The sequence below is a fragment of the Tarenaya hassleriana genome, unplaced genomic scaffold (assembly GCF_000463585.1).
Source record: "Tarenaya hassleriana unplaced genomic scaffold, ASM46358v1 Cleome8, whole genome shotgun sequence".
Taxonomy (NCBI): domain Eukaryota; kingdom Viridiplantae; phylum Streptophyta; class Magnoliopsida; order Brassicales; family Cleomaceae; genus Tarenaya; species Tarenaya hassleriana.
Window position 1 is genome coordinate 2,088,177 of NW_010970490.1, and position 25,551 is coordinate 2,113,727.

The 25,551-nt window shown below is 37.9% G+C and overlaps 4 protein-coding genes across 5 annotated transcripts; 2 read left to right on the forward strand and 2 right to left on the reverse strand.

The window, feature by feature from the left end:
- The first annotated feature begins 3,635 nt into the window (after positions 1-3,635).
- Positions 3,636-7,110, forward strand: LOC104802494. Its single transcript, XM_010526134.2, has 4 exons — positions 3,636-4,818; positions 4,941-5,125; positions 5,233-5,456; positions 6,022-7,110. Exons 1-4 carry the CDS (start codon positions 3,636-3,638, stop codon positions 6,803-6,805), a joined length of 2,376 nt encoding a protein of 791 aa, XP_010524436.1. The 3' UTR covers positions 6,806-7,110.
- A 1,066-nt stretch (positions 7,111-8,176) lies between these two features.
- Positions 8,177-11,513, reverse strand: LOC104802496 (serine/threonine-protein kinase D6PK-like). 2 transcript variants are annotated; one of them, XM_010526135.1, is made up of 4 exons: positions 11,321-11,513; positions 11,035-11,135; positions 9,386-10,827; positions 8,177-9,292 (listed from the first exon to the last, which is right to left on the reverse strand). In XM_010526135.1, exons 3-4 carry the CDS (start codon positions 10,774-10,776, stop codon positions 8,416-8,418), a joined length of 2,268 nt encoding a protein of 755 aa, XP_010524437.1. In that variant the 5' UTR covers positions 10,777-10,827; positions 11,035-11,135; positions 11,321-11,513; the 3' UTR covers positions 8,177-8,415. The 2 variants fall into 2 exon arrangements, with proteins under 2 accessions (XP_010524437.1, XP_010524438.1); XM_010526136.1 differs by lacking the exon at positions 11,035-11,135.
- Positions 11,514-13,680: 2,167 nt separating this feature from the next.
- LOC104803081 (phospholipase A(1) DAD1, chloroplastic-like) lies at positions 13,681-15,011 on the reverse strand. The gene has a single exon (XM_010526958.2). The coding sequence runs from the start codon at positions 14,887-14,889 to the stop codon at positions 13,696-13,698; it is 1,194 nt and encodes a 397-aa protein (XP_010525260.2). The 5' UTR covers positions 14,890-15,011; the 3' UTR covers positions 13,681-13,695.
- A 9,526-nt stretch (positions 15,012-24,537) lies between these two features.
- On the forward strand, positions 24,538-25,511 carry LOC104802497 (uclacyanin-2). The gene is made up of 2 exons (XM_010526137.2): positions 24,538-24,791; positions 24,890-25,511. Exons 1-2 carry the CDS (start codon positions 24,614-24,616, stop codon positions 25,312-25,314), a joined length of 603 nt encoding a protein of 200 aa, XP_010524439.1. The 5' UTR covers positions 24,538-24,613; the 3' UTR covers positions 25,315-25,511.
- The last annotated feature ends 40 nt before the right edge of the window (positions 25,512-25,551 follow it).

Genomic DNA, 25,551 nt, shown 5'->3' on the forward strand with positions numbered 1-25,551 from the left:
AGAGTCGACGAGGAAAAAATCAAAGCCATTAGAGATTGGCCGACTCCTACCACGATAGGACAAGTGCGTAGTTTTCACGGTTTGGCTAGGTTCTACCGTCGATTTGTGCGAGACTTTAGTAGTCTAGCAGCTCCCCTCACCGCGGTCATAAAGAAGGATGTGACATTTGAATGGGGAGAAGCACAAGAGAAAGCATTTAAAGCTCTAAAGGACAGCCTCACTAGCGCACCCGTCTTAGTTCTCCCGAACTTCGACAAAACTTTTGAGATAGAATGCGACGCATCGGGGATTGGTATAGGAGCTGTCCTAATGCAAGAAAAGAGGCCCATAGCGTATTTTAGTGAGAAACTCAGTGGGGCCACACTTAATTATCCCACATACGATAAGGAGTTATACGCTTTGGTACGAGCTTTAGAGACTTGGCAACATTACTTGTTGGCTAAGGAATTCGTGGTGCATTCGGATCACGAAACATTGAAACACCTTAAGGGTCAGACCACACTTAAGCGAAGACATGCTAAGTGGTTGGAGTTCATCGAGACATTCCCTTACATCATAAAATACAAGAAGGGAAAAGACAATGTCTTAGCCGACGCATTGTCTCGACGACATGCTTTGATATCAGTCATGGAGGTTCGGATGCTAGGATTTGAAATCCTTAAGGAGCAGTATTCGACCGATCACGATTTCAAATCCATCATAGAAGAATGTAGGAACGGTGCTTATGGACCATTTTACTTACATGATGGATATCTCTTTCGAGATAAGAGGTTATGCATCCCGCAAGGATCAATGCGAGATGTGATACTCCGTGAGGCTCATGGTGGTGCCTTAGCTGGCCATTTCGGAGTAGATAAGACGTTTTCCATCGTACAAGATCATTTCTTTTGGCCGCACCTTAAGCGAGACGTTAGGAGGTTTTGTGCTAAGTGTGTCGAGTGCCACCGATATATATATATACATGCATATTTATACATATAAATACATATACGTATATACACATACATATAGTATAGACAAATAAAATATATATATGTATATATATACATACATATATGTAACAAATACATACTTTGACCTTACAATTATTAATTAATATAAAAATAAATATATCTCATCCGTTTATTATTTTTTTTATATTTTTTATATAAATAAAAAACATTTATGATGATATGGTTTATTATCATAAACAAATAAATAAATGAGATGTAGAATTCACTTAATTAAATAGTGTACTTATCATTTATTTTAATAATAACAATAATGAAATTTGTATATTTATCATACAAACGAAATAAAAACGAAATCCTGTAAATATGTTAAATTGTAAATGGTTATACGAATTGTTAAACATTTGGGTCCAACCCACTTGGGTTAGTTGAATTATGAAATTTGTTAAATTGTAAATTTGTATATTTATACATACACACAAAACTTATAGAATACATACATGCATCATTTACGCATATACACGTACATACAAAAGTAAAAAATAAAAAATGTATTGAGATATATGCATTTTTGTAACGTCCACGTACATACACGAATACATTCATATACAGGGAACATTATACACACAAATACATCTATATATACACATATACACATTCATATAACTTGTAATTTTTATTCTTCGTTAATATTAAAAAAATCAAAATTTATAATTCACTATTTTCGGAAATACAAAACCAATTCAATAATAATCTACCCAAAAGCTGGGTTTTCTTGCAAACAAACAACCAAACAACAGAATTTAAAAAAAAAATGTCAAAGAACTCAGCTGCCATATATATTTCATTGTTATGGTTCATCTCCAAGGTCTTCAGATTCTGAATAATCCAGTCGAAAACCTTCTTATGCAATCGGAATGATTTTTCCACTGCAATTTAATTCCTATCCATTGAACCAACTCACTCAACCTCGCTAATAAACATTTGAAAACGGGGGGAACAAAATGACAAACCTGTGGAAAACCTCCAAAAAAAGTATGACGTGCATGTTACAAAAATCACATATTAAGAATAGATGATAGATAAAACAAATATACAATATTTTGAAATTAAATATGGTTATTAATGTGATGACGACCGTTCCCTTCTCTTTTGTAATAAAAACGACACTAATGATTTATGAACGGTTACAAAATATTATAAGGACTTAGTAAAGAAAAAATACGTTATAAATTTTGTATAATGAAGAGGCGTATTGTTTACATGGACGTTAGTTGAAGAAATTAACCAATGAGGATAAAGGATTTTGCCACATGAATGATGATGTAGATGCCACATGTCCTCACCACAATCCTTGAACCAAACTTTTTATATATATAGATTCTTAAAGAAAAAATCCCTTCGATCAATAATGGTAAATTAAAACAGGCGAATCATTAATCGTTTTCATATACTATATGTAAACTTTATGCGTTGAAAGGGGATATGACTTTGTAATTTTGCTAATAAATGTGATTTCTAAATGAATGGATGGATATGGAATGAGAAGTGTGCGACATTTATAAAAAACGTCCATTAAAAGTGTAGAGGAATTGGATGCCATTGGTCCCTACTGTAAAATCCTGGGGAATCCATGCCCACTTTATAAAATAAGGGAGTGATTTCTAATATAATGTAAACTTTGGGCGCGGTTTGCAAATATGATTTATTATAAGAAAGTGTTTAATGATATTTAAGCGAGCTCGTAGGAAGGAATATGTATTATGTAGTTTGGTTTTGGTTTAATGATGATAAAAAAAAATACTTTTTGGAACAAAGGGGGAAAAAAAGAGAAGGGGGGAAAGCGAAATGCATGTGGTTTTTTTTTTTTCCTTTTCTGTTTTTCCAAAGGACCTTTCTCAAAGGGCGGAAAATTACACTTTTCACCGTTTTCAACTTCGGCCTTTCACCTTCCTGTCGTTTTCCCCCCTTCTTTTATCGTCTTTTTTCCCAATGACGCGATGCGAATATTTCTCTATTAAATTCCGAATTAATCACTATTTTACTCCGTAATGTCAGAATAATATTTCTCTTAGTTTCTTGTTGTAGATAAGAAAATACAAAATTAAGCAATTTCATTACATACGATTTAATTTAAATACACCATAATGTGCACGAGAATCAAGATACCAACCCGACATCCCCAAAGCGACAAAAACCACCCTTGTGTGTTTCCATAGTTTATTTATTCCACATCAACCGACGCACTACCCCCCTATCCGTCTACATTAAGTAATTTAATATAAATTATCTTATATTTTGGTATTACTTCTGGTTAACGGTTGCTTATTGTTTCAGGTATATAAAATTATCGTCAGAGGGAAATCAACACTTAATAAAAATATTTAATTATCTAAAGGAATTAAAAGAAACGAGGAAAAATATTTCCAGGAAAAACCAGTCACTGACTCGGTACCAGAGGCGGAAATAAAAGGAGAGATGATTTGCTTTTGTTTCATTAATAAAATATTAGAAAATAGGGCACTAACCGTCCAGAGTCCGAGCAAGTGGAAACAGCTATAACCCTTTTTTTTCCTTTTCTTTTTGTGGTTCTGTTTTAGTGAAATGCAGAGCCGAGGAGGTGAGCTCACGCGCCACCGTCGCTCACCGTCAACCGCCGCATAAGAAGAAGCAGAAGAAGAAGAGATGGGATGCACGGTGTCGAAGCTCGGTAATGAGGACACCGTGCGGCGGTGCAAAGATCGCCGTCATCTCATGAAGGAGGCCGTTCACGCCCGCCACCTCCTCGCCGCTGCTCATGCCGATTACTGCCGAACTCTTCGTCTCACCGGATCCGCTCTCTCCTCCTTCGCTGCTGGCGAGCCTCTCTCCGTCTCCGATCGGACTCCGGCTGTCTTCCTCCATCCTCCTCCTGAACTCTCCTCCTCCTCCGCTGGTTTCGTTCCTCCGCGAGTCCCTCCTTCGCCTTCCCAAACTTCCGTCCATCCTCCGCCGCTGTCTCCATCCGTTGCGAGCTCCAAGCTGCCTCGGATCGTCACTGCCGCCGCCACCGCCACCGTCACCAATCGCCGTCGGAAACAACCAGCGAAGCTCCCTCACATTCTCTCCGAGTCAAGCCCTTCGTCAACTCCTAGGAGTGAAAGATCCAATTTCATGCCGAATTTCTTCCCCACCGCTTACCAGAACTCCACTTACTCCGCCACTCCTTCTCAAGCTTCTTCCGTCTGGAACTGGGAGAATTTCTACCCTCCTTCTCCTCCCGATTCCGAATACTTTAACAGGAAAGCTCAAGAAAAGCAACAGAACCTCCACCATCTCTCTAACGATCAAGCCGACGGCGATGATACCGAAACGGAGAGATCGGAGTATGATTTCTTCCATACGAGGAAGAAGAAGCAGATCGAATCCATGGACAATACCGTAGACGAGGAGACGGGGAGAGAGGAAGTACAGTGTAGTGAATGGGAAGATCACGATCACTACAGCACGACGAGCTCCTCGGATGCAGCAGAGGAGGAGGATAGGGTATCCATGTCCGATGTGGGTGCGCGCTCGGAGTTCGGATCCTCCACGAGGAGGAGTTCCCTGAGACGGCATCACCAGGAGCCGTCACCACCGCAGCCAGAGTACGGTGGTGCTGCACCAGGGAAGTATGACAAAGCAGATGACGCGACTACGTCGTCCGGCAGCTACAAAGGCGGAGGAGAAATCGCCGACATGAAAATGGTGGTAAGACACAAGGATTTGAAAGAGATAGTCGATGCGATCAAGGAGAACTTCGACAAGGCCGCTGCCGCCGGTGATCAGGTCTCGCAGATGCTGGAGCTCGGCAGAGCTCAGCTCGATCGCAGTTTCAGTCAATTGAAGAGTAAGTTCAATTTGCTTGGTAATTGAGAACCGTTTCGAATTTTCTTATCCATGACTCATGAGTATATTATGGACGCGTTTTATAGAATTAAGTTGTTCTTTCATTCGCAATTTGGATTGCAGAAACAGTGATTCATTCGAGTAGCGTCTTAAGCAGCTTGAGTTCAAGCTGGACCTCGAAACCGCCATTGGCGGTTAAGTACAGGTTCGACACGACGGCACTGGACCAACCAGGTGGCCCGAAGAGCCTTTTCTCCACTCTGGATCGGCTTCTAGCATGGGAGAAGAAGCTCTATGAAGAAGTCAAGGTTTGCAGTTTTCTGTTATGATCATTGTATTCAGATCAGTTGTTCTTATTGTAATTTGGGGTTTCTTTCACGTGCATGCTAATTCATTGACGCTGAGTAATTTTCAGGCTAGAGAAGGTGTGAAGATCGAGCACGAAAAGAAGCTGTCGCAACTTCAGAGCCAGGAGTACAAGGGGGATGATGAGTCTAAGCTAGACAGGACTAAGGCTTCTATAACAAGATTGCAGTCCCTGATAATTGTTACTTCGCAGGCTGTCACTACCACGTCTACTGCTATCATCCGCCTTCGAGATTCTGACCTCGTTCCTCAGCTCGTTGAACTTTGCCATGGGTAAGTTTGCCTAATGTGCTTTATCTGTTTAAGGAAATTATGGAATAGTAGTCCTGATCTACTAGTGGTAATCCCTGCTGTTGAATAAGACTTTATCTCCGCCATAGCATTTGCTTGCATTACTTTGTTGAGCAAGGATCAGTTTCTTATTTCTATCTGAAGTAGCCAATCTTCATTCATACCTATTTTGGCATGGATCCTGCCAGCTGTGCCAATTGCCTCGTGTTTTTTTCTGAGGTCCAGTGCTTTGGAATTGTTTCGCAATCTGTTTCACTTTTTGGTGATAGGCAAGGTCCCTACAGATCTTTTTATGGATGTAGTTTTGCTCTTGATCCATTTTCCTGAAACTTAGAATCTCCAGGCATGTCGGGTTTGTTCTTTTTTAATTGTCCAATTAGTAAGTACGAAGCTGATGGATCAGATTCTGCCAAATCGGCGATGTCGTGGTCTAGGTTTGGTGGCGGTCCGTTGTGATTATGTTTGATTAGCTGAGTTCCTCTTCAGAATATGTGCCTATCTTGAATTTTTCATGCTAATCTCTCTGAGTTTTTTTTTACTTATGCAGCTTCATGTACATGTGGAAATCCATGCATCAATTTCATGAGGTTCAGAACTGCATAGTTCAGCAAGTTCAGGGGCTAATTAACAGGTCAGGCAAAGGGGAATCAACTTCAGAACTACACAGGCTGGCGACACGTGACCTGGAATCGGCTGTATCTGCGTGGCATTCCAGTTTCTGTCAGATGATTAAATTTCAAAGGGATTTCATTCGCTCCATCCAGGCCTGGTTTAAGCTAACCCTCGTCCCCGTCTGCAACGACGATGCTAACCAGAAGGAGCAGTTAGATGCTTACAACTTCTGCGATGAGTGGAAGCTTGCCCTAGACCGGGTACCAGACACAGTGGCTTCCGAAGCCATCAAGAGCTTCATCAACGTGGTTCATGTGATATCTGCAAAGCAATCTGAAGAGCTAAAGGTAAAGAAACGAACAGAAACCGCGTCGAAGGAGCTAGAGAAGAAGGCATCATCTCTCAGGAACATAGAAAGGAAATACTATCAGTCGTATTCAATGGTGGGAATCGGTCTCCCGGGTTCCGAGCCCGATAACGGGAATGTCTTAGATGCTCGGGATCCGCTCATGGAGAAGAAAACGGAGCTGGCAGCATGCCAAAGGAGAGTGGAGGAGGAGATGCTGAAGCATTCCAAAGCAATAGAAGTGACGAGAGCCATGACGCTGAATAACCTGCAGACGGGATTGCCTGGTGTTTTCCAAGCCTTGACCAGTTTCTCTGCTCTCTTCACGGAGTCCCTTCAAACGGTATGCACCCGTTCCTACTCTATCAAGTAGAACATTTATTAATCGATATATAATTATATATTCTTATAGTGCAAGAGCTTTCACTGAAATTTTTTGGTGGTAAGTATATTATTACAAGGGATATCAAGAGCTGGAGATTTCAGCCTCTTCTTTTTTCTAAAATATTGTTTTGTTTGGTCACTACTACCACTGTTGGGTCTTTGTTCACTTGTCTTGTCTCGGGGAAGAGATTTGGAAAACAAAAATTGGTTTTAATAAAATGTAAATATATGGGGGAGAGTCTGTAATTCTGTTATGCTGTTTTTGGGTTTTGAAATGTGGGGGTTTGCCATGGAGATTTCGGAACGTTTGTGTCTCAGGTTCTACATGTTCAGCTAAATCAATAAAGAAAATCTTGTGATTTTCTTAAAACACATTAAAAAAAAAAAGGTCTGATTTGAAGACAAGGGTAAAGGTGGTTGTGGGAGATTCTATTCTGCAAAACCCAACCTGTCTCTCTAGGTATATGGTTTCTGTTTACTTTTGTGTTTGTGTCTTTTTTTTTTGTTTTAGAGGTCCGTCTTCGCCACAGTTCCATCTGACACATCGTCTGTAGCACATGGGTCGTGTATTTATTCGTCTCTGTGTACTACATATATATACATACATTACACATAGGGGGTTGTATTATCGTACCGTTTCCGTTTCTTTTTTTCCGCTGCCCCCTGCAAATCTCTGAGAGAATCCACCCCTTGTCTCCTGGAGGATCCTTGTCCTTTCTCATGCTCTGTCCTTATCCCTCCTCCCCTGATTTTTCCACGTCTCGTAACACTCTTGACCGTTTCCTCTTTTATTTTTTTTCTGTTGGTTGTCTTATGCTTGGGCGATTTACCAGAAAATCCACGCCTCGTCTGGAATTATCATTCTCTCTAATCTGTTTCCTTCTCTCGTTTATCCTTTGATCGAAGCCCGGTTAGGTTAGTACTATTGAACTTTCCATAGTGTAGATGTTAAGGGTGATTGTGATTGGGCGTTATGTATGACACTTGATGCATTTTTACATTTGCTATTTTAATCAAAACACAACAGAATCTCATACTTTTCATACGCAAGTCGGTCCATCCTGCCTGTCAACTGACAGCTATTCCTCCGCAAAATTAGCTCGCTCCAAGTCTAATATGGTTTAGGACCACCCATTTTACAAGTCGACTGAAACTGGCATATAGATACACACACACATATATATACATGTTTCATGTCTTTATCTTAAGAATGAGACCCATCCTTCTGAACAAAAGACATACAATGCCGAAGATTTCGATTTTGGTGATCCTTTTTTTTGCGGTACAGTGGAGGAGTAGGACCACAGTCAACAAAGCAAAAAGAATGAAACATAGAGTGTGTGCAGGGAAAAAAAAAAGGTCACAGTCAACAAGAACAGATCTGATTCATTCCCTCTCTCCATAATTCCCTCCCATCCGAAGCCTGGTTTTAGCTTTTTCCATGTTCATACAAAAAATCCTTGGATTTTACGGAAGAGGAAAATCTACACGAGTTCCTCCCTTAACATGTATATGACTCCCAAACAAACATTAAAAACAAAAAAACTAACGTAGAACCCAACCCATACACACTCTACTAAACCCTGAGAAAGTAAAAAGCTAGAAGAACTCAAAGTCTAGGAATTTACCTCCGGACATCATGTCTGCCGGTCCCATCATCCTCTTGCTATTGCTCCCGAACCCAACCGGATCGATCGGACCGAACTTGGGCGGTGGCTGTGCCGCCTCCATCGGTATGGGTACCTCAGGAGGCGTGCTGCAACGTATTAATGCCCAATTCACTCCTTCGAAGAAAGGGTGTTGCTTTATCTCGGTTGCACCTCTCTTCGTCCCTAGCCTGTTTCGCGGGTCTTTCACCAGCAATGCCTGTACCAAGTCCCGGCTTGCATAGCTTGTGGCTGGTGACTCGGGGAATTTCAACTGCTCTCCAACTACGTTGAAGAGCGTAGCTCGATTTCCTAATCCTTTGAACGGTGTTTTTCCATATAGTAGTTCGTGTAAGAAAATCCCGAATGTCCACCAATCAACTGCACTCCCATGCCCTTCTCCTTTGATGATTTCTGGAGCTAAGTACTCGTGGGTTCCGACAAAGGACATCGATCGTGTGTTGGGTTCTGCTACAAGCTCCGGCAGTGTGCCTGAATGTGATCTAAAGAGTTCGGTTTGGTTTTTACGGGACTTGTTCTTCTTGCTCCTCTGAGGGAAAATTCGGGGTATCAAGCATGAGGGTTGGATGCATGATGATGATGAGGGCTCCATGCAAGAAGGTTGAACACAGAATGCTCGTCTTGAAGGATCGGAGTCAGATGTTCTTATCAGTGTCGGGGAAACTGCGCATCTGAGGGACAGATCGCAATCTGAAAGCATTATGTGGCCATCGTCACGAACCAAAACGTTCTCTGGTTTCAGGTCCCTGTAGACTACACCCAGCATATGGAGATACTCTAGCGCTAACAACACCTCGGCAGCATAAAACCTGCGAAATGTGACAGCAAAGGAAGTGAGAAAAGGGAAGGAGCTTGAAAACGGTGAATGAAAATTTATATGGTATCTTCAGGATTTTACGTACCGAGCAGCATACTCTGAGAAATGCTTGCCGGGTTGACGTTGCCTTAAAGTGTGGAGATCACCACCTGGACAGTACTCCATGACCAAGCACGAGAATCTGTCCGTCTCAAAATGGGTGTACAAAGTCGGGAGAAATGGATGATCCAAGAGCTGTAGAATCTCCCTCTCTGTCTGAGCCCGGTTCAACTTCTTTCTACTCTCAAGAGATGCCTTATCCATTACTTTCATAGCGAAATGAGACCTAGTACCGCTCAACTCTGACAGATAGACGCTGCCTATATCACCACAACCTAGCCGTTTCAGCAACTTGAAGTGGCTCATTCCCAAAATTCCATCCCGAGCACGGACGGCCAAGATGGCCTTCCATCTAGGATCATTCCCTTTGTGAGGCTTGTTAATGCCACCCGTAAAATTGCTCCAATTGCTCTCGTCGCTTAGTCCACTACTTTCACTCACTCTGCTGCCGCTCGTCTTAGCGCTTTCAAATGAGTCTCCGACCATACTCACACTCCCTTTAGTACTATCACAAAAGGTTTTGCTCATACAAAGCACAACATCGCTCTGGTTTGTACTTGCACAAGAGCTATTAGCTATGCTCATAGCACGGGCGAAATTCATACTGTCAACACTGCTGAGGGGGCTCACATTGCCGCTGGGAGGGAGAGAAGCATCCCAAATGCATTCCCTCTCTGAATCGGGTGGCAGCAGAGAGTTGTCTGTGTTCTGCGATGCACGGGCCACTGAAAACGGGGACAGAGATGCCACTTGTTCGCTTGGTTCGTCGACTATGCTTTCTGCAGGTGAAAGTATCATCGAGCTAGCCTTCTTTGGAGGTACACGGACTGAGACATCCTCTAGAAATGGTCCTTTAGAAGACAAGCTCTTCATCAGGCAAACTGAATCAGGTTTGTTTGGACTGATAGGGACATAAACCGTTGTTATAAGATCCATATCCACGGGTTCTGGAGGATGGCTAGCCCCAGAGAAGGAGCTAGAACCAGCTTCCTCAGACAAGTCATTGCTTTGATTACAAGTAATATCACGGCTCATGGTTTCCTCGATATCAAGCAAAGGATACTTCGCTTTCATTGTCCTAACAGATGTGGCCGACTCAAAACCCCTCGACTCTTTAACATTACCAAACAGAATCACCTCTTCCCTGACTGAACTACTATGCCCATTCAACACTTGACTTAATTCTCTCCCTAACGTGATTGGCCCAGTCATAGCTTTACCTGTATATCGCCCTGAACGTTCCCTCAATGAATCTAAGTGCATACTGGATACTTGTACAGTGTCTCTGTTATCCAAGTCCATGTAAGCTTTGGGCAGATGACCTGAAACAAGAACTTTACTCGAAGGAAGTCTCTTCAGTTCAGCGATCCTTTCCATACTCTGGCATTCATGTGCCTAAAACCGACCAAACCTCTCCGCAGCAAAACCCTGCATAGCAATAAGCAAACGAGATAAGCCAATTTCACTATCCCATTTCTGTTTTTGCTTTTTCAGTTAAATCTCTGATATCCATTATCACAAGCAATTGGGAGATGCAATCAAGAAATTAACAAGCGAGACAGATAACTCAATCCTCATTCACTCGTAAATGTTACCCCCTCGTAAATGTTGGGGGGGGATTAGGTTATATCAAACCTCGTTCATGATGATTTTTGAGATAACTCAAACTATGGATGCGTTCAGTCTCCAATTTCCAGAGGCAGAGAAGACTTCTGCCAAGGAGTTTCCCGAGAATCCTGATGGATGAAGCAAGCGTTATCGTACCTATTCTTAACTTCGATTCCAATCAATCCAGAGGCGGAACAGAAACAGAAACAGGAAATCCAAACAAAAAAAAAAAGACAAAACAAAGACACCTAGATTCGAGTAGCGCACAAAAAAAAAAATATACAAACAAAAACAAAGAAAAACCGACACTAACCTAAAGCCACACCGCCGACATTCTGGCTTCAAGCGCTTTCTTTGAACAGTGCACTCTGTCTCCGGGAAGTTTGACGGAAATTTATCTCCGATGAACCTAGAGTCCTCCTCCGGAAAATAAATTGAAGAGCTCTAGTTCGGAGACGAGAACTTTCTCTCTCTATCTCTCTCTCTCTGTGAATAGAGAAGAGTAGTACAGCTTTTGATATTTGTATGGCCGCTCTAGCAGCGACGGACGGAGAAAGAAAAGCGGAGGGCCTGCCTTGTGGGCCCCACAAATTAGTCGTTGGGCACATTTTTTGATTTTTTTAACAATTGTAGGTCCTAAATTTTATGTTTGATCTTAAGCTTAATGAGATTCTTAATCCTGCTTAAGCGTTCATTGGCAATGTGAAATTTCCAACCCAAATAAGAAAATAATCGGAATAAACAATAAGCACAATTCTTAAGAAATTGATTGATTAAATAATGGAATGCTCACTCAACCACTATTTCCTCATTACATTCTCGAAACATAAAAATAATTAACTTATCATATTAATTAATTCTATATTCAATCGGTATTAAAATAGTCATTTTAAGCTCCAAACTGTCATGGATATATATGTATATATGTTTAAAACAAGGAAAACAGAAAGAGACAAATACCGGAAGATTCACTTTTTTTTATTCAATCTAAAAGTATAAATTTAGGTAACAAATAACCAAAGAAATATGAAAAACATACAGACCAACAATAAAACAAGATTAATAATTTTCTTTGTACCTAAACGAATAGTGAATAGAATTCATTATAAATTTACAAACTGAAATGTCTGAATAAAGATAATCTGAGGGCGATGATTAGTGGACAAACGTTATTGGTTGATTGACCTAAATATATTTTTCTAATGGGGTATAATTGTTTATTTGATTCAGCAATAACAATATAAGAAAAAGGTTAGAACAGGAAGCAATAATGATGATGCTTAGTGACCGATTGCTTTGATTGTTTCCCTCCATACTTGATGTTGTTGCTAAGGATAATAATTATATAAAAAAAAAAGATAACAAATTCTCGCTTATTATGGAAAAGCAAACGCTACTATACTTGTTAAAATTATAAAATATAAAATAACAGACTGAAGCTGGATATTTAGTTTTTTTAAATTATTTTGGTTAGTTTTTTATTTTAAAACTATTTGTTTAATTTAGTTATAAATTTACTTTTTTGTTACCAATTTTTTTTATATAATTTAAAAAATTTCAAGTGTTATATATTTATATCTATTTGAATATTTATAAATAATTTTGTGAAACAATTATTAAAAGATTTTCTTGGTTATAATAATTTGTTATTGGATTGGGTTTAGGTGCAGCAGCATACGTAAACCAAAATATCCACGTTTAGAGATGCTTGTGTGCCCGGAATAGCAAAAGGACAGATATACCCTCCCACCGTGAAAACGTCATGCAGCGTCGGTCGAAGTGCATAAAGAGGGTAAAATCGACAATCTAAGCTGGGAAAAAAGAAAAAGGAAGGAAGGAGAAAATTACGCGTGCATGGGAATCTTTGTATTGGAGGGACTGTCAAATTTAAGACATAAAGACCAGACAGTAGGGTGACTCTTCGGCTCGTGTTTTCTTAGCCCAACACGTACAGTGTCTCGTCCCTTTATGTAATCGCTTGAGACAAAAAAAAAATAATTTCATGCCCATGTAAGACAGACAAACCTTATTATAAAATTTAAATTTTAGGGGTCTGAATCTTATAAAATTCCGTACACTTAGAAATCCTTTCAGTGATTGAGAGTAGATAGATATTTTTGAAAAATCTCGGACATGTGCTTTCCATATGATGATGGACTTGACCCCCAAGTGTACCACCTAGCTAGGTGCCTTTTTATGGGTAAATTCTTTAGAGACACATACTGTAATTGTGCATGTATATGTGCGCGTAAGTGTGTCTATGGGTGTGTATAGTTCTACTGGTGTGGGCATTGAATTGAATACTAGGGCTTCTCTTTGGAAAAGTGGCAATACTAGTGGGTTGAAAAGGAGAGTTTGGACCTTGGGAAAAGAAAACAGACAAAGGCAAAGTAGGGGGAATTCTGATTTGTTATCGACCGTCTTGTGATTCCGTTTCTACATCTCACTTCATGTAGGCCCAAGTCACTGATTCACCATCCGGCCCAAGCCCAATTAATGATCCAATGGATAAAGAAATAAATAAATTTCTCATAATCCTTGCATTAGATTTACAACTTCCTTCGAAACTCTATGGGCTTCCACATTCTTCTAAAATGGTTTTACACTTAGTAGGCCTTGTAGAGACCCTGATGTCATTTCGATTAGTTTTTTTTATATATACACACACAAAAACAAAAACATCTAAATCTAATTCACCCCAAGCTTCTGCAATTTCCGGAGTTTCATCATGTGCTGGTCTCTCAGCATCATTTCCGCCGTTGTCCTAAACGGACACGTGGAGCTCACAAAGCCGTTGACCAAGTGGAGATAAGTCCCGAGCTCGTGACACGTGGCAACGCCAGTTTTCCTTAGAAACGGCGATTGCTTGCTGCTCAATCTCAGCTCCCGGCCCAGGTCTGCGTAATCCCATTGCATCTTCTCCAACCACGTAGGAAGCCCTCCCACGTGGCATGCCACGTCATTGTTGTCGATTACGAACCCTGGGACTTTCGTGATAACGTCATCCGAGTTGACTATTCGAAGCACCCTGGTCCCACTTTTCTCTAGCTGCCGCCTGAACCGTGTGTTTCCCACGCGCGGACCGCCGAACGAAACGACGGTCACCAACGCCGTTTCGCCACCGCATACCGCGTTGATATCACTCGCCGTCAGAGTCGCTAGCGCTGCGCCGAGGCTGTGCCCGGTGACGGTGAAGCTGAGCGGCTCGTCGCCGTACGTTTCCACCACCTTGGCCACCTCCTCTCTCACCATGTCTCTCAGGCTCGGACACGTGGCGGTCCCCGACGTGTACAGACTCAGGAAACCACTCTCCACCATCCCCGTCGGCGCCTCATCATCGCCAGGGAAGTCGGTGAGAGTGGCTCGGAGGTTTTCGATCCACTCCATGCACGTGCCCGTGCCGCGGAACGCAATGACGACGTCACGGCGGCCAAGCCGGGCGATCTCGTCCTTGTCCTGGCAGACAGCCACGTAGCCTATCCAGCTGGACAGCGTATTGGCCCACCTCGGCGAGCTCTCGAGCCAACGTGGCAGATTAATTCCGCACGTGGCTCGTAGGTTTTTGGTTATGCGATAACCGGATTCTCCGACGCCGGAACGGTCGAGGAGGGACTTACGGGGGAACTTACACGTGGCATATGTCGGGGACGAAGGGTCAAAATCGAAGGCTCGATAAGCAGCTTCGACGAACTTGCCGTAGCGTAAGATTTCTTGCCGGAGATTTTCGTCGAGAGGATCGAGCATTCCTTCCCAATTGTTGAACCCCTGGATCTCCATCCACCTCTTTCCAAGTCCACGGTTAATCTCAGCCGTAGATGTCGACGACTTAGACAGAGACGTGGAAGCGACCGTCAGAGACGAGTCATGACTCAGTGAATGCATGCCAAGCGACCGGTTGGGAGGTTGGACCGCAAGTTTCGCCGAGGAGTGGTCGGAATATTGTCTGTGAACGGTGGCAATGTTTGTCGGAGGGTATGACCTTTGTGTCGGAATTGAGATCTTCATGGCCCTCGTATTTATTATCTTTTAAACTGTATGTCGAATACACTGATCAAAGTGGCAATGTTGCTTGCGTGTTTTCGAGGAACGATGGCATGAAACCATTTGATAGTGTCGCGTATTTATGCTGAAGAAGAGGAAGGAGACGTTGGACGGCGGAGAAGGGGGAAAAAAAAAAGAGAGAAAGCGAGGGGTGGGTGGGTCTAATTAATTCCATGTACAAGTTTGATAGTAATCATCGCATCAATCATTTCATTTAATATTGTGATATGGAATTTATTTTTTTATTTTTTAAAAGAAACTATCCATTAACTTTTCAGCTATAACAATCGAGTGAATCCCCGAACCAAAGTTACAAAATCAGTGTATGCATGTATATCAAATAACCAAAGGGAAAAAAAGGGATTCTATGCGGACGGGGTGGAGCCCACAAAATGAGTGACCCTCTTCTTTTTTTTTAATAAAGGAGTGACCCTATTTGTTGTGAATATATATTCAATTCCTAAATGGATATAGAGACGGACTTTTCTCGTCTTTCCGACCAAAGCCCACATTTCCAACGTTACCAATGAGTTGAAGACTCACGTGTGTGTGTGTGTGTGTTCGGACTATATTATCACTGTCTCTTTCGGAAAACCAGATCTCACACAGGTCAAGTAAAACAACGAGTACAGATTACGCGCTCGATTCCTTGAACCCTCAACATACAAAAAGTGTGAGGAAATCACGTCACGCAAACCACGACGACGAGTACTGGACCAGAGATTCTTATGCATTTTATTTGTTATAACTTAAAAACTAAATGTATTTTCTGTGTTTACAATACCTACTAGTATTTTTTTTTTTAATTAGAAGATTCACTGGACCTTCGACCCACTTAATTCTCTAAATCCGGAATCAGATTTTAGTCACACAATTAATTGTGTTCGTTACTTCCCAATAGTAGAATTGAACCCATAATCTTGAAATGATTTTAACACCTCTCAATCACCGGACCAATAACTAATAGATTACATGCTAGTTTTATGATGGGATATTTTAACAATTGTTTTAAAAATACGTTTTATTTCAATGTTTTCTATCAAATGATGATTGGGATATTTGTTTAAAATAGTGGAAAAACTTTTGTGTGAAAACTGAATATATATATATATATATATATCATATGAATCAGTCCAATTTTAAAAAAGGATAGATTTGCATGTGTTCTTCAGAAAGACAAAATTTTATTTATTTGAAACTTTATTATATCGAAATTGGGCATTGTAATGTATGCCAACATACAAACTTTTTCTAGACAATGTACTAAGATAATACATTTTTTAAATAGTATTTTCATAATTGACACATTACTGCAGTGTTACATTTTCGTATAAAAACCTTATGTATTCAAAAAATTTCCGTTCAAAATAAAAAATCAATTAGCGTAAATTAATGTAATTGAATTTTGTATGAGTTCAACTGTTTTCAATTTAAAACGCAAAAAGTTGTTACTAGACTTTTATATTAGATTGGTTTATTTGCATATTTATGTTTTAGAATGGTTTATTTGCATTTTTTTCCCCTGCGCAATTCGACATTCAGATTAGGGGTGGGCGTTACGGTTCGGTTTTTCGGAACCGAACCAAACCGAACCGAACTTTAAAAAATCCCGAAAAACCAAATATTTTTAAAAGAAATCTATCTTTTTTTTAATAAAACACGGAACCGAACTGAACCGATACCGAAACCGAACCGAACCAAACATAATATAAAAACCGATTGGTACCTATTTTTGTAAAACCGAAAAAAACCGAACCCGAATCGTTTCCCGAAACGCCCACCTCTGATTCAGATACATGAGAAGTGACCTTTATGGAATTAAAGCAGTAGGTCCGAAATGGACAGACGACACCACTGAGATTGGGGTAAGGATGGGGCACTACTTTATTCATATATTTGCTTTGCATTGACAACAAAGATCATTTTTAAAAAAATTGTTATTTACCTCAGATTTTTACTTGACAGATTTATTTTTATGGAACCGTCACATTTTAAGCGTGACGAAAGTGCGTGATATCCGATAGCGTATCTATGTGAAACACAAAAAAATTGTATTGATTATTATTCATCAATTTTGTCCTCTGTGTTATTATTAACAGTTTTTAACTATAAAACACCAAAAATCATAATTCTTAAAAATATATTTAGATAAAACCATAAGTTTTCATAAACCGAAATATTCATCTTTATAAATATAAAAAATACAATATTTCTATGTTCATCTATTCAATCCTATTTTTAATATATATAAGTTAATATTAGAAATAAATATTAAATTAAATTGAAAACAAATAAATGAATAAAATATATATAGATAATTCTGGATGTTTCCTTTGTTATTATATAAATTCAATGTTAAAAAAATATCTAATTTTTCCTTCTTGAATTTCAAAACTTATAAATTGGTTTGAATCGAAACCGGGAAAAGTAGGAAATGACGACCCAGCTAATCGATGAGATTTATTACATTCCACATTTATTCACAAGACAAGTTCAACCCAAATTTAAACCCAAAAAAAAGTCTAACCCAAAAGAACTTCACATCCCCATATTAAAAACAAAAAAAACAAAACAATCAAAAGTTAAAAGTTTGTGGACAAAAAAATGGTGAACAAGTACTGATGCATGAAATTTAATGGTAAAAAAACACATGATACAATGTAATTCGTCGGAGAATCGGGGGTACATTCTGAAATTCAGAACAATAAATAAATAAATTCTTTTTTTTTTTTAAAGGAAGAAGAAGAAAATGACATGGATCGGTAGATATGACATGACGCATGAGTACTTTAGAATGGTCCACGCGTTACTTGTAGTCTTGTGGTCTCTCGTGGGACTCCCACTGAAGTTGAAGTTGAAGTTGAATTTGAAAAGGACTCCTTTCCCCTATTTATATATGCTTGTTTTATTTTGTGCAGAGCTTACACCGTTTCTTGATAATGTCGCAATCCTTTGTTTTTTTTTCGGGTTTCCATAATTGCGTGTTTTTCTCACCCGTTATTTCTCCGTCCACCCCCTTACACAGAATTCTTTTTCCATAATTATATATATATATACATATATAATTTAATGTAACGGTCCGAAAATAACATATGATAAAGTTATTTTGAGGTCCTAAGTTAGGTTTGATTTTATATGTGGAGAAGAATGACGCAATTAATTGCGTGATTAAAGATTGATTTTGAATTCAGATAATTAAGTGTCTGATTATAAAAAAGAAAAACAAAGTAAACAAATCCACTGCTGGATTTGGTGCAATTTGCATTTTGTACAAATTTCTTCATTCTAATCTCGAGTTGCGTTTGGCGAAAAACAAGAAGATATAAAGGAAGTCTCGGTTTTGCGTAGAGGGTTTCGTAAGCAAGAAACGTCGGCCATCTCGGCTTAGTTACTAGATGAGTTCGAGTATAGAATATTCGAGAATTGTAAAGTAAAATCTATTTTGTTACAACTTTCATTCTTTTTCCAATTCATCTCTTTTTTTTATATTTTAGAAATAAATATATTTAGTTTTTGGGAAAATGACATTTTTCTACACCAACTTTGCAAAATGTGACCTTTTCCTACACGAATTTTTAATTTGACAAAAAACTACACCAAATTATCAAATGTGCCAAATTGATACACGAACTACCCGATTTAACTGCAATTTCCTACACAATCCGAAAACGGTGTTAAGTGTCCGTTAACCGCTGACGTGGCACGCCACATAGATTTTTTTGCCACATCAGCATGCCACGTCATATTTTTTAAAAAATTCCGAAAAATATGAAAAAAAAAATCGATTTTTTTTAAAAAATTTAAAATAAAATAAATAAAATCTATTTTGTTACAACTTTCATTCTTTTTCCAATTCATCTCTTTTTTTTATATTTTAGAAATAAATATATTTAGTTTTTCGAAATACAAATACTAGTTCGAGAATCTAGATTGTAAAGCAGTAATATCTTTGTTTGATTCTGTTTTCCATTATGATTGGTTCATTCCTTGTGACCATGATGAGTCTGATAATAAAAAATATTTCTAACATATTTTAAGACATAAAATGACGCATAAACTAAAGTATATTGATTAGTATTTACGTGATATGTATTATGTATATCATCTATACGTAAAATATTAAAAGAAACCATTTTTAATGTGTAGAGCTCTTACTATACGTCGTTTTAATATAATCGTCGACTGACATTTGGATTTATGTGTAGAAATTTAAAGACCATCTCCACTCAATACCGAAAATATCTTTTTTTTCCGACTAAATAGAAGACTGTAAATAATAAAGCTAATATAAACATGGTTGTGAAAAGATAAAAACCAGAGTATCAATAAAAATTATAATCGGTTCATATCTTTGAGATTTAAGGATCGGTTACCGAAAAAAATCAATTAGTGAATTATAAAACAAAATCAAATTTTATAAATTAGATTTTTTTTAAAAACATCAACATTAAATTAACTATAAAAGGTGACGAGATATAATTATACCAACAAAACCCTGATTGCATCTATTTACATTATTTATAATTACATTTATTAGCTCAAGATCTATAAACACAACAATATTTGTTCATAATGTTCTTTTTTTTTCATAAATTTTTTATATCTCTATATTGTCATTGATTAGTGTGGTAGATTATGATGATGGTGACTTCGATGAGACCATCGTCGTATTTTTTAATACTTCCGATAACATCGTTATAATAGAATATGAATATATTGATTTTGGTTTTGATGAGATTAAAATGAAATTATAGAAAAAACGAGAAGATAAAATATAAGAAAAAATATATAACGTATAATATTTATTTTATATAATAAATGATTAAAATAACTTGTTTTAATAACATATGGATATCAAAAAAATATAAATTTCTATATGTTTCACCAGATTTTTTTCTTTATGCTTTACATGGATTTTTTTTTATTTTCTCGGACGTTTTATGAATACTAAACAATAAATCTCATTTATCAAGTACAAAATTAATGTCTTTTTTAAAAAAAAAAATTTATATACGAATACGAGAACCCACGTTACCATAGATATACTCTTTGAAAAAAAAGAACCTTTTCCACTTATATGCATGAAAACTTCTAAATTAAGAACCAATAGATATTTAGGAAATTGAATTCGTGTGGGGTCGCCACCTTATATGAAATGTCCACGTGACATTCAATTTAACGGCCATTCGCAGCCAAAAATCATTGACAGCAACAACAGCTTGCGAGCAATGTGTTGTGTGTGTGTATATTTAAATTTCATTGATAAAAATGTTGTTCTGTTAAAATTGATTTGGTTTTAGAAAATAATCAGCGTGTGCATGTCTTCTGCAACGGTAATTAATTTCAATAATTATCTCAGAGACCAGTTCATGCAATATAATGTAAATCTGTACATCATAAAAAAAATCATCAATAAAAGAATTGATAATAAAATTTGTTTTAATTGTAATGTGAACAGAAATATTGGGTTTATTCATTTTGTCTCTCTTACATTAAGGCACTAACTAATACAACTTCTCCCAATTAATTACCACTGTTCTCAAGACCAAAAACAAAAAGTTACCCAAAAAATGGGCCGATAACCTTTTCAAATTAACTTTTAAATTAGCAAACGATGTTTGTTTTTAAATTTTTCGGTTAAATAGTTTTTAACAATTTCAAAATAAAATTTTGCTTTCTTACTATTAGAATTTTAATGTTGTAAATTTTGAACATGTTAGTTTAAGATTTGATTTAAATCTACAAATCATGAGATTTAGAGTTGGAAATGTCAAATATCACAAAAAAAAAGCTAAATTAAATCATTAGCTTATGGATTTAGATATTGTAATTAGGGTTTACTTTTTTTTTTCACGATGCTTGGTAAAATCATCGGATACGTTAAGGAAGAATATATATATACATATATATATATATATAGAGAGAGAGAGAGAGAGTCCGTGGGCACGTGTGATTCGTACGGTGTCAATGTCCTCTCTCTAGCATTTTTTTGGGCACTTATGATAGGAGGCCACTAAATTTGGCAACATTATACTACATTACAAAAGTGGAACCTCAACAAATCTGGTGGAGCTAATTTAACGACACGTGTTTTATTATTATTGCCCATATGAATTACGCCATCCGAAATCTAGCAACAAAAAACCATAAAAAAAAAATAGCTAAAATGTTGGAGACACACCACAACCTTTTTCTTTCCTCCTCCTCCTTCTTCTTATTGATTAAAAAAAAACTGGATTTAAAAATTTCAATGCTACGCTTTCAAATAGGTTACGGAACGGAGATTATGACAGAACCTTAACATGCATAAGATACGAGTGATTAATCCTCGACAGGGTTGTCTTTGATAAGATCTTAATTACATGTTTTTTTTTGTATATCCAATTATCACAATTTCTACATATTTTGCTGCATCGTATCGATTATTGTCTTCCTGATTGGTCTCAATAAGCTCCGCAATGTCATTTTTGGTTGTCCCTTTCCAAAAGCATACTGAAAGCTATGTATACACGTGTGTGTGTGTGTGTGTGTATGCATATATAGATGTTTTGTAATTTTGGATTCGGTTACTGTCAAAGTAGACTCCAAAGTTAATATTTTCATATATTGTGATTCATTTAAGATTGGACCATGAATCCATGTGGCATTAGAACGAATTCGATATATTCTTGAAATCTCGAGTCAAATCAGGTGTGAGATTAATTTGGACCACATTTATAAAAGTGGTCGGAGAATAAAGGCAAGGCGTCCGCAATCATTATAGAAAACAGTGATTAGTTTACACAGCTGTCCTAATCACGAGCTGATGAACCGGAATCTTTATGCATTCCAAAATTCTATATTGAAAAATAAAATAAAATCATGTCTTAATCTTTTAGTTAAATTCCACGTGATCTATAAAAAAAAACATTAAATATAGAACAGGGCATGCATGCACGGGTCGGTCTGAATTGTTAGTTATTTATGAACTTTTTTCCGTTAACTGTGTTTAACTGAAATTCTGTTAGAAAACATTAAACGTCATTAGCTGTTAATCCATGGACGAGGATTTTCCACACGTGTAAAACAAGGAATACAAATGAATTTTTTTCCCATAATATTTAATATTACGTCATTTTAATTAAAAGTAATAGGTTTAAATATTAGTCTTTTTTAAAAAAAAAAAATTGATTAACGAATCAATAACCTACACGATCCTCTCACGTCAATTTCCTCTTGATCTTTTTTGCAGTGTTCATTGAATATAACCGTAGGAATATAGAATATTGCAACGTGTATATAGATTTACACATTGTCTCTTAAAGTTACATATATCCAAATCAATGATGTATAATAGGAAACACATAAAAAAAAAAAACTAGATCTCGTTTTTAGCGACGTGCTTACATTATATGGGCAAGATTCAAAGAACTTGACAAGTCAAATGAAAAAGTTTGATGATCAAATTAACATATTATATATAATATATATATAGTTTAGCATGTATTGAATACACAAGTTGTCGTGGACTACATTTCCGCTCAATGTACCCTGTTATCTTCTCTAAATACGGACTATATATATATATATTATCAGAAATACTAGACTTTGAGAACACGACCACTAACTCGTATAAGATATGTTATCTTATCTATTAAATAAGCCTTAGTGACGCATAAATATTCTCAAGATATTCGTCATTATCCTTCCGAAAAAATCATCTGGGCATCGACCTTACCCGAATCAGATTCCTTAAAAGTTGCATCTCGGTTCGATATAGGGCTTTGGTTTAAATCCATTAGAATATACCCAACATATCAATCAAAGGCACTTTTCACCGGCCATCTTAGGTCCAGAAACTAACAACGGTAATTGAATGGCAAAACGAAGAAAATACTCTTACATTGATATCATAGATTAGATCGTACATCTCATCCGTACAACATTTGCTGTAGACATTTTTACCCTTTATTGTCTGTATTAGGCAGCATCCAACATTTAGACACGTGTAACTGCCTAAGCAGCGGTCAATCGGTTTTCAGCCCGGTTTTATTTGTTGCAAAATGGAAAGAAAAAAAAAACATTCGGTCCAGATATAATCTGTTTTCGTTTTCTATTAAAAAAAAATTGTTCTTTATTTTTTCTGGGTAAATAAAAAAATTGATCTTTATTAAAACTCATTTTTTTATTCAATTGTCTATATTTGAATCGGTTTGTTTAAATTCTTTAGGGAAGGTTTTGGCATGACCGGTTTTTGTTCCCATCCATATTCCATAATTTTTAGGAAATTCTTGAAAATAAAGTGAAAATGTATGTTATAAATTACAACTTTGAGAAAAATAAATTTGCATGAGTAAACCAATGGACTGACCCAAACCCAACAATTAGACAAGTATGTCAATAACCCAACCAACCCGAAGTTCAAAGACCCGAAAACGGGTCGGGTCGGGTCAAATCCAACCCGAGTTAAGAGTAGTGTTTCACTGGAGTGTGTTTTGGGCTATTGAATAAGATATGATAACACCTGTTAATGGGCTTTTTCTCAGTCTTGGGCCTGGGCTTTTAGATGGAGCCCATATTAACCGTTCAGTACGATGACGTTCCACTGACATTGTAATAAGTCGTCGTCTCCGAAATTTATTTATTTATTTTTTAAATTTGTGGGTTGGTGAAAGCATTTTGTGGAAGTAATCAATATATGTGTTTTATCGGAATAATGTAAAGGTGAAGTCCACCTAACCCTAACGAATCTTGGATTATTGTATGAATTCGAACGTGATGGGCAACTTCCTGCACCATTTTTCTAATTCCATTTCTCGTCATTTTTTTTAATGGCTGTTAAGATGTCGTATCTTCCAAATTCAATCAATGATCATCTTCTTCTCCTCTTTCTTTTTCTTTTTTTTTTAAATTTTATTTTTCCCCATCTGGCCCGATGGGTTCCGATGATGTCTTAAAACATAAGAATTAAGAATTCCAATAGTGTGTGTACATATATATATATATATATATATATATATATATAAATACTGGTCAGTGGTCAATGTTCATTACCAGAAGCCAAAGTCCAATTACCAATTTCTAACATAACTGAAAACGGAAGACTAAAAATTCTCTATAACTACTCTCTTGTCTTGTACAAATATAACGTAAGTATATATATATATATATATATTATAAAATGCAATAAGGTTTTTTCCATGTGTTTATCTAAATAGCAAAAGTGTTTGTGAAATTTCACGGGTTATTTTAGGGGTATGCTTATGAGCAAACAACATGAAAACAAAAAAAAAGGCAGTACCATTAATTATGAAGTGATTAACAATAGAATACTACCAAAAGCCATCTCGACCTATGGATAGAATATTTTATTTTACTTACTATCGTTTGAATATTCAAAAGCTACAATACAATATATAGGATGAAGTTGTTGAATGAGTTGGCGAAACGGTGACTTTTTCATTCTCCCCTTTCTTTAATATCCTCTGCGTCCCTTCCAAGCTGCGTGTATATAATAACGCTTGCCATTTCTTCTCCTCTTCACCCCCACCTCTCTCTCTCTATTGCAATACGAGTTTACATCAGCATGGCAGATTCTGACGTGTCCAGGATGGCCGTGACGGCCGTCATCCTTCTCGTCCTGGTGGCTGTCCCGGCGGCCATGGCGGTGGACTATACCGTTGGCGATGCTTCTGGATGGACCCAAGGTTTTGATTACACAACTTGGGTTAGAGGAAAGACTTTCAGAGTTGGTGACGTTCTAGGTATATATATAATGTTAGCCCTAATCCCCCCTCTCTGTGTCCCCCCCCCCCAAAAGGGTAGACTAAAACACTGTAATCTTTTGTTGATGTCGGAACAGAGTTTATCTACGGTGGGACCCACACGGTGGACGTGGTGAACAAAGACGGCTACGACAACTGCGACGCAAGCAATAGTTTACAGTCGTCCAGCGATGGAGACACCAAGATTCCACTGAACGCGACCGGACCAATGTACTTCATATGTGCAACACCTGGTCACTGCTCAGGTGGCATGAAGCTCGCCGTCACCGTCCAAGCCTCCTCCGGTCCCACTCCGGGAACCCCTTCCGCCCCACGAAGCCCATCTCCGCCGTCCTCCACCCCCGGAAGCCCGTCTCCCCCGTCATCCACCCCCGGCAGCCCCGGCTCTCCTCCGGCCAGAACGCCGCCGGCGCCGAACGCAGCTTCACGTGGTGGGCTGATGAGCTACGCCGTGATGGGTGGTTCGATGGTGTTGGGTTATGGGGTTTGGATCATGGGCTAGGGTGGAGGCAGTGCTTTCGTTTTGTTCTGTTCTGTGTTTCGTTTTGATTGATTCGAGAGGTTGGGTCCGTCACGTCTAGTTTTTTTTTTTTTATAATTTATTTTGTATTTTCATATTATCATTTTGTTAATACGCTGGAACTACTCCATCATTACCTGTCCATCGTGGAATAAATGATACATTTTTATTTTATATTATCTCTTTTTTATGTTCAAATTATTAGCCACTTAAACTTTA

What these genes read in the sequence shown, in the direction of transcription:
- LOC104802494 (XM_010526134.2), top strand. Translation starts at nt 3,636, where the DNA reads ATGGGATGCACGGTGTCGAAGCTCGGTAATGAGGACACCGTGCGGCGG. An exon ending in AGCTCTATGAAGAAGTCAAG is followed by an intron (nt 5,126 to 5,232) that starts GTTTGCAGTTTT and finishes AGTAATTTTCAG; the next exon opens with GCTAGAGAAGGTGTGAAGAT. An exon ending in CTCGTTGAACTTTGCCATGG is followed by an intron (nt 5,457 to 6,021) that starts GTAAGTTTGCCT and finishes TTACTTATGCAG; the next exon opens with CTTCATGTACATGTGGAAAT.
- LOC104802496 (XM_010526136.1), bottom strand. Translation starts at nt 10,776, where the DNA reads ATGGAAAGGATCGCTGAACTGAAGAGACTTCCTTCGAGTAAAGTTCTT. An exon ending in TTCTCAGAGTATGCTGCTCG is followed by an intron (nt 9,293 to 9,385) that starts GTACGTAAAATC and finishes CACATTTCGCAG; the next exon opens with GTTTTATGCTGCCGAGGTGT.
- LOC104803081 (XM_010526958.2), bottom strand. Translation starts at nt 14,889, where the DNA reads ATGCATTCACTGAGTCATGACTCGTCTCTGACGGTCGCTTCCACGTCT.
- LOC104802497 (XM_010526137.2), top strand. Translation starts at nt 24,614, where the DNA reads ATGGCAGATTCTGACGTGTCCAGGATGGCCGTGACGGCCGTCATCCTT. An exon ending in CAGAGTTGGTGACGTTCTAG is followed by an intron (nt 24,792 to 24,889) that starts GTATATATATAA and finishes ATGTCGGAACAG; the next exon opens with AGTTTATCTACGGTGGGACC.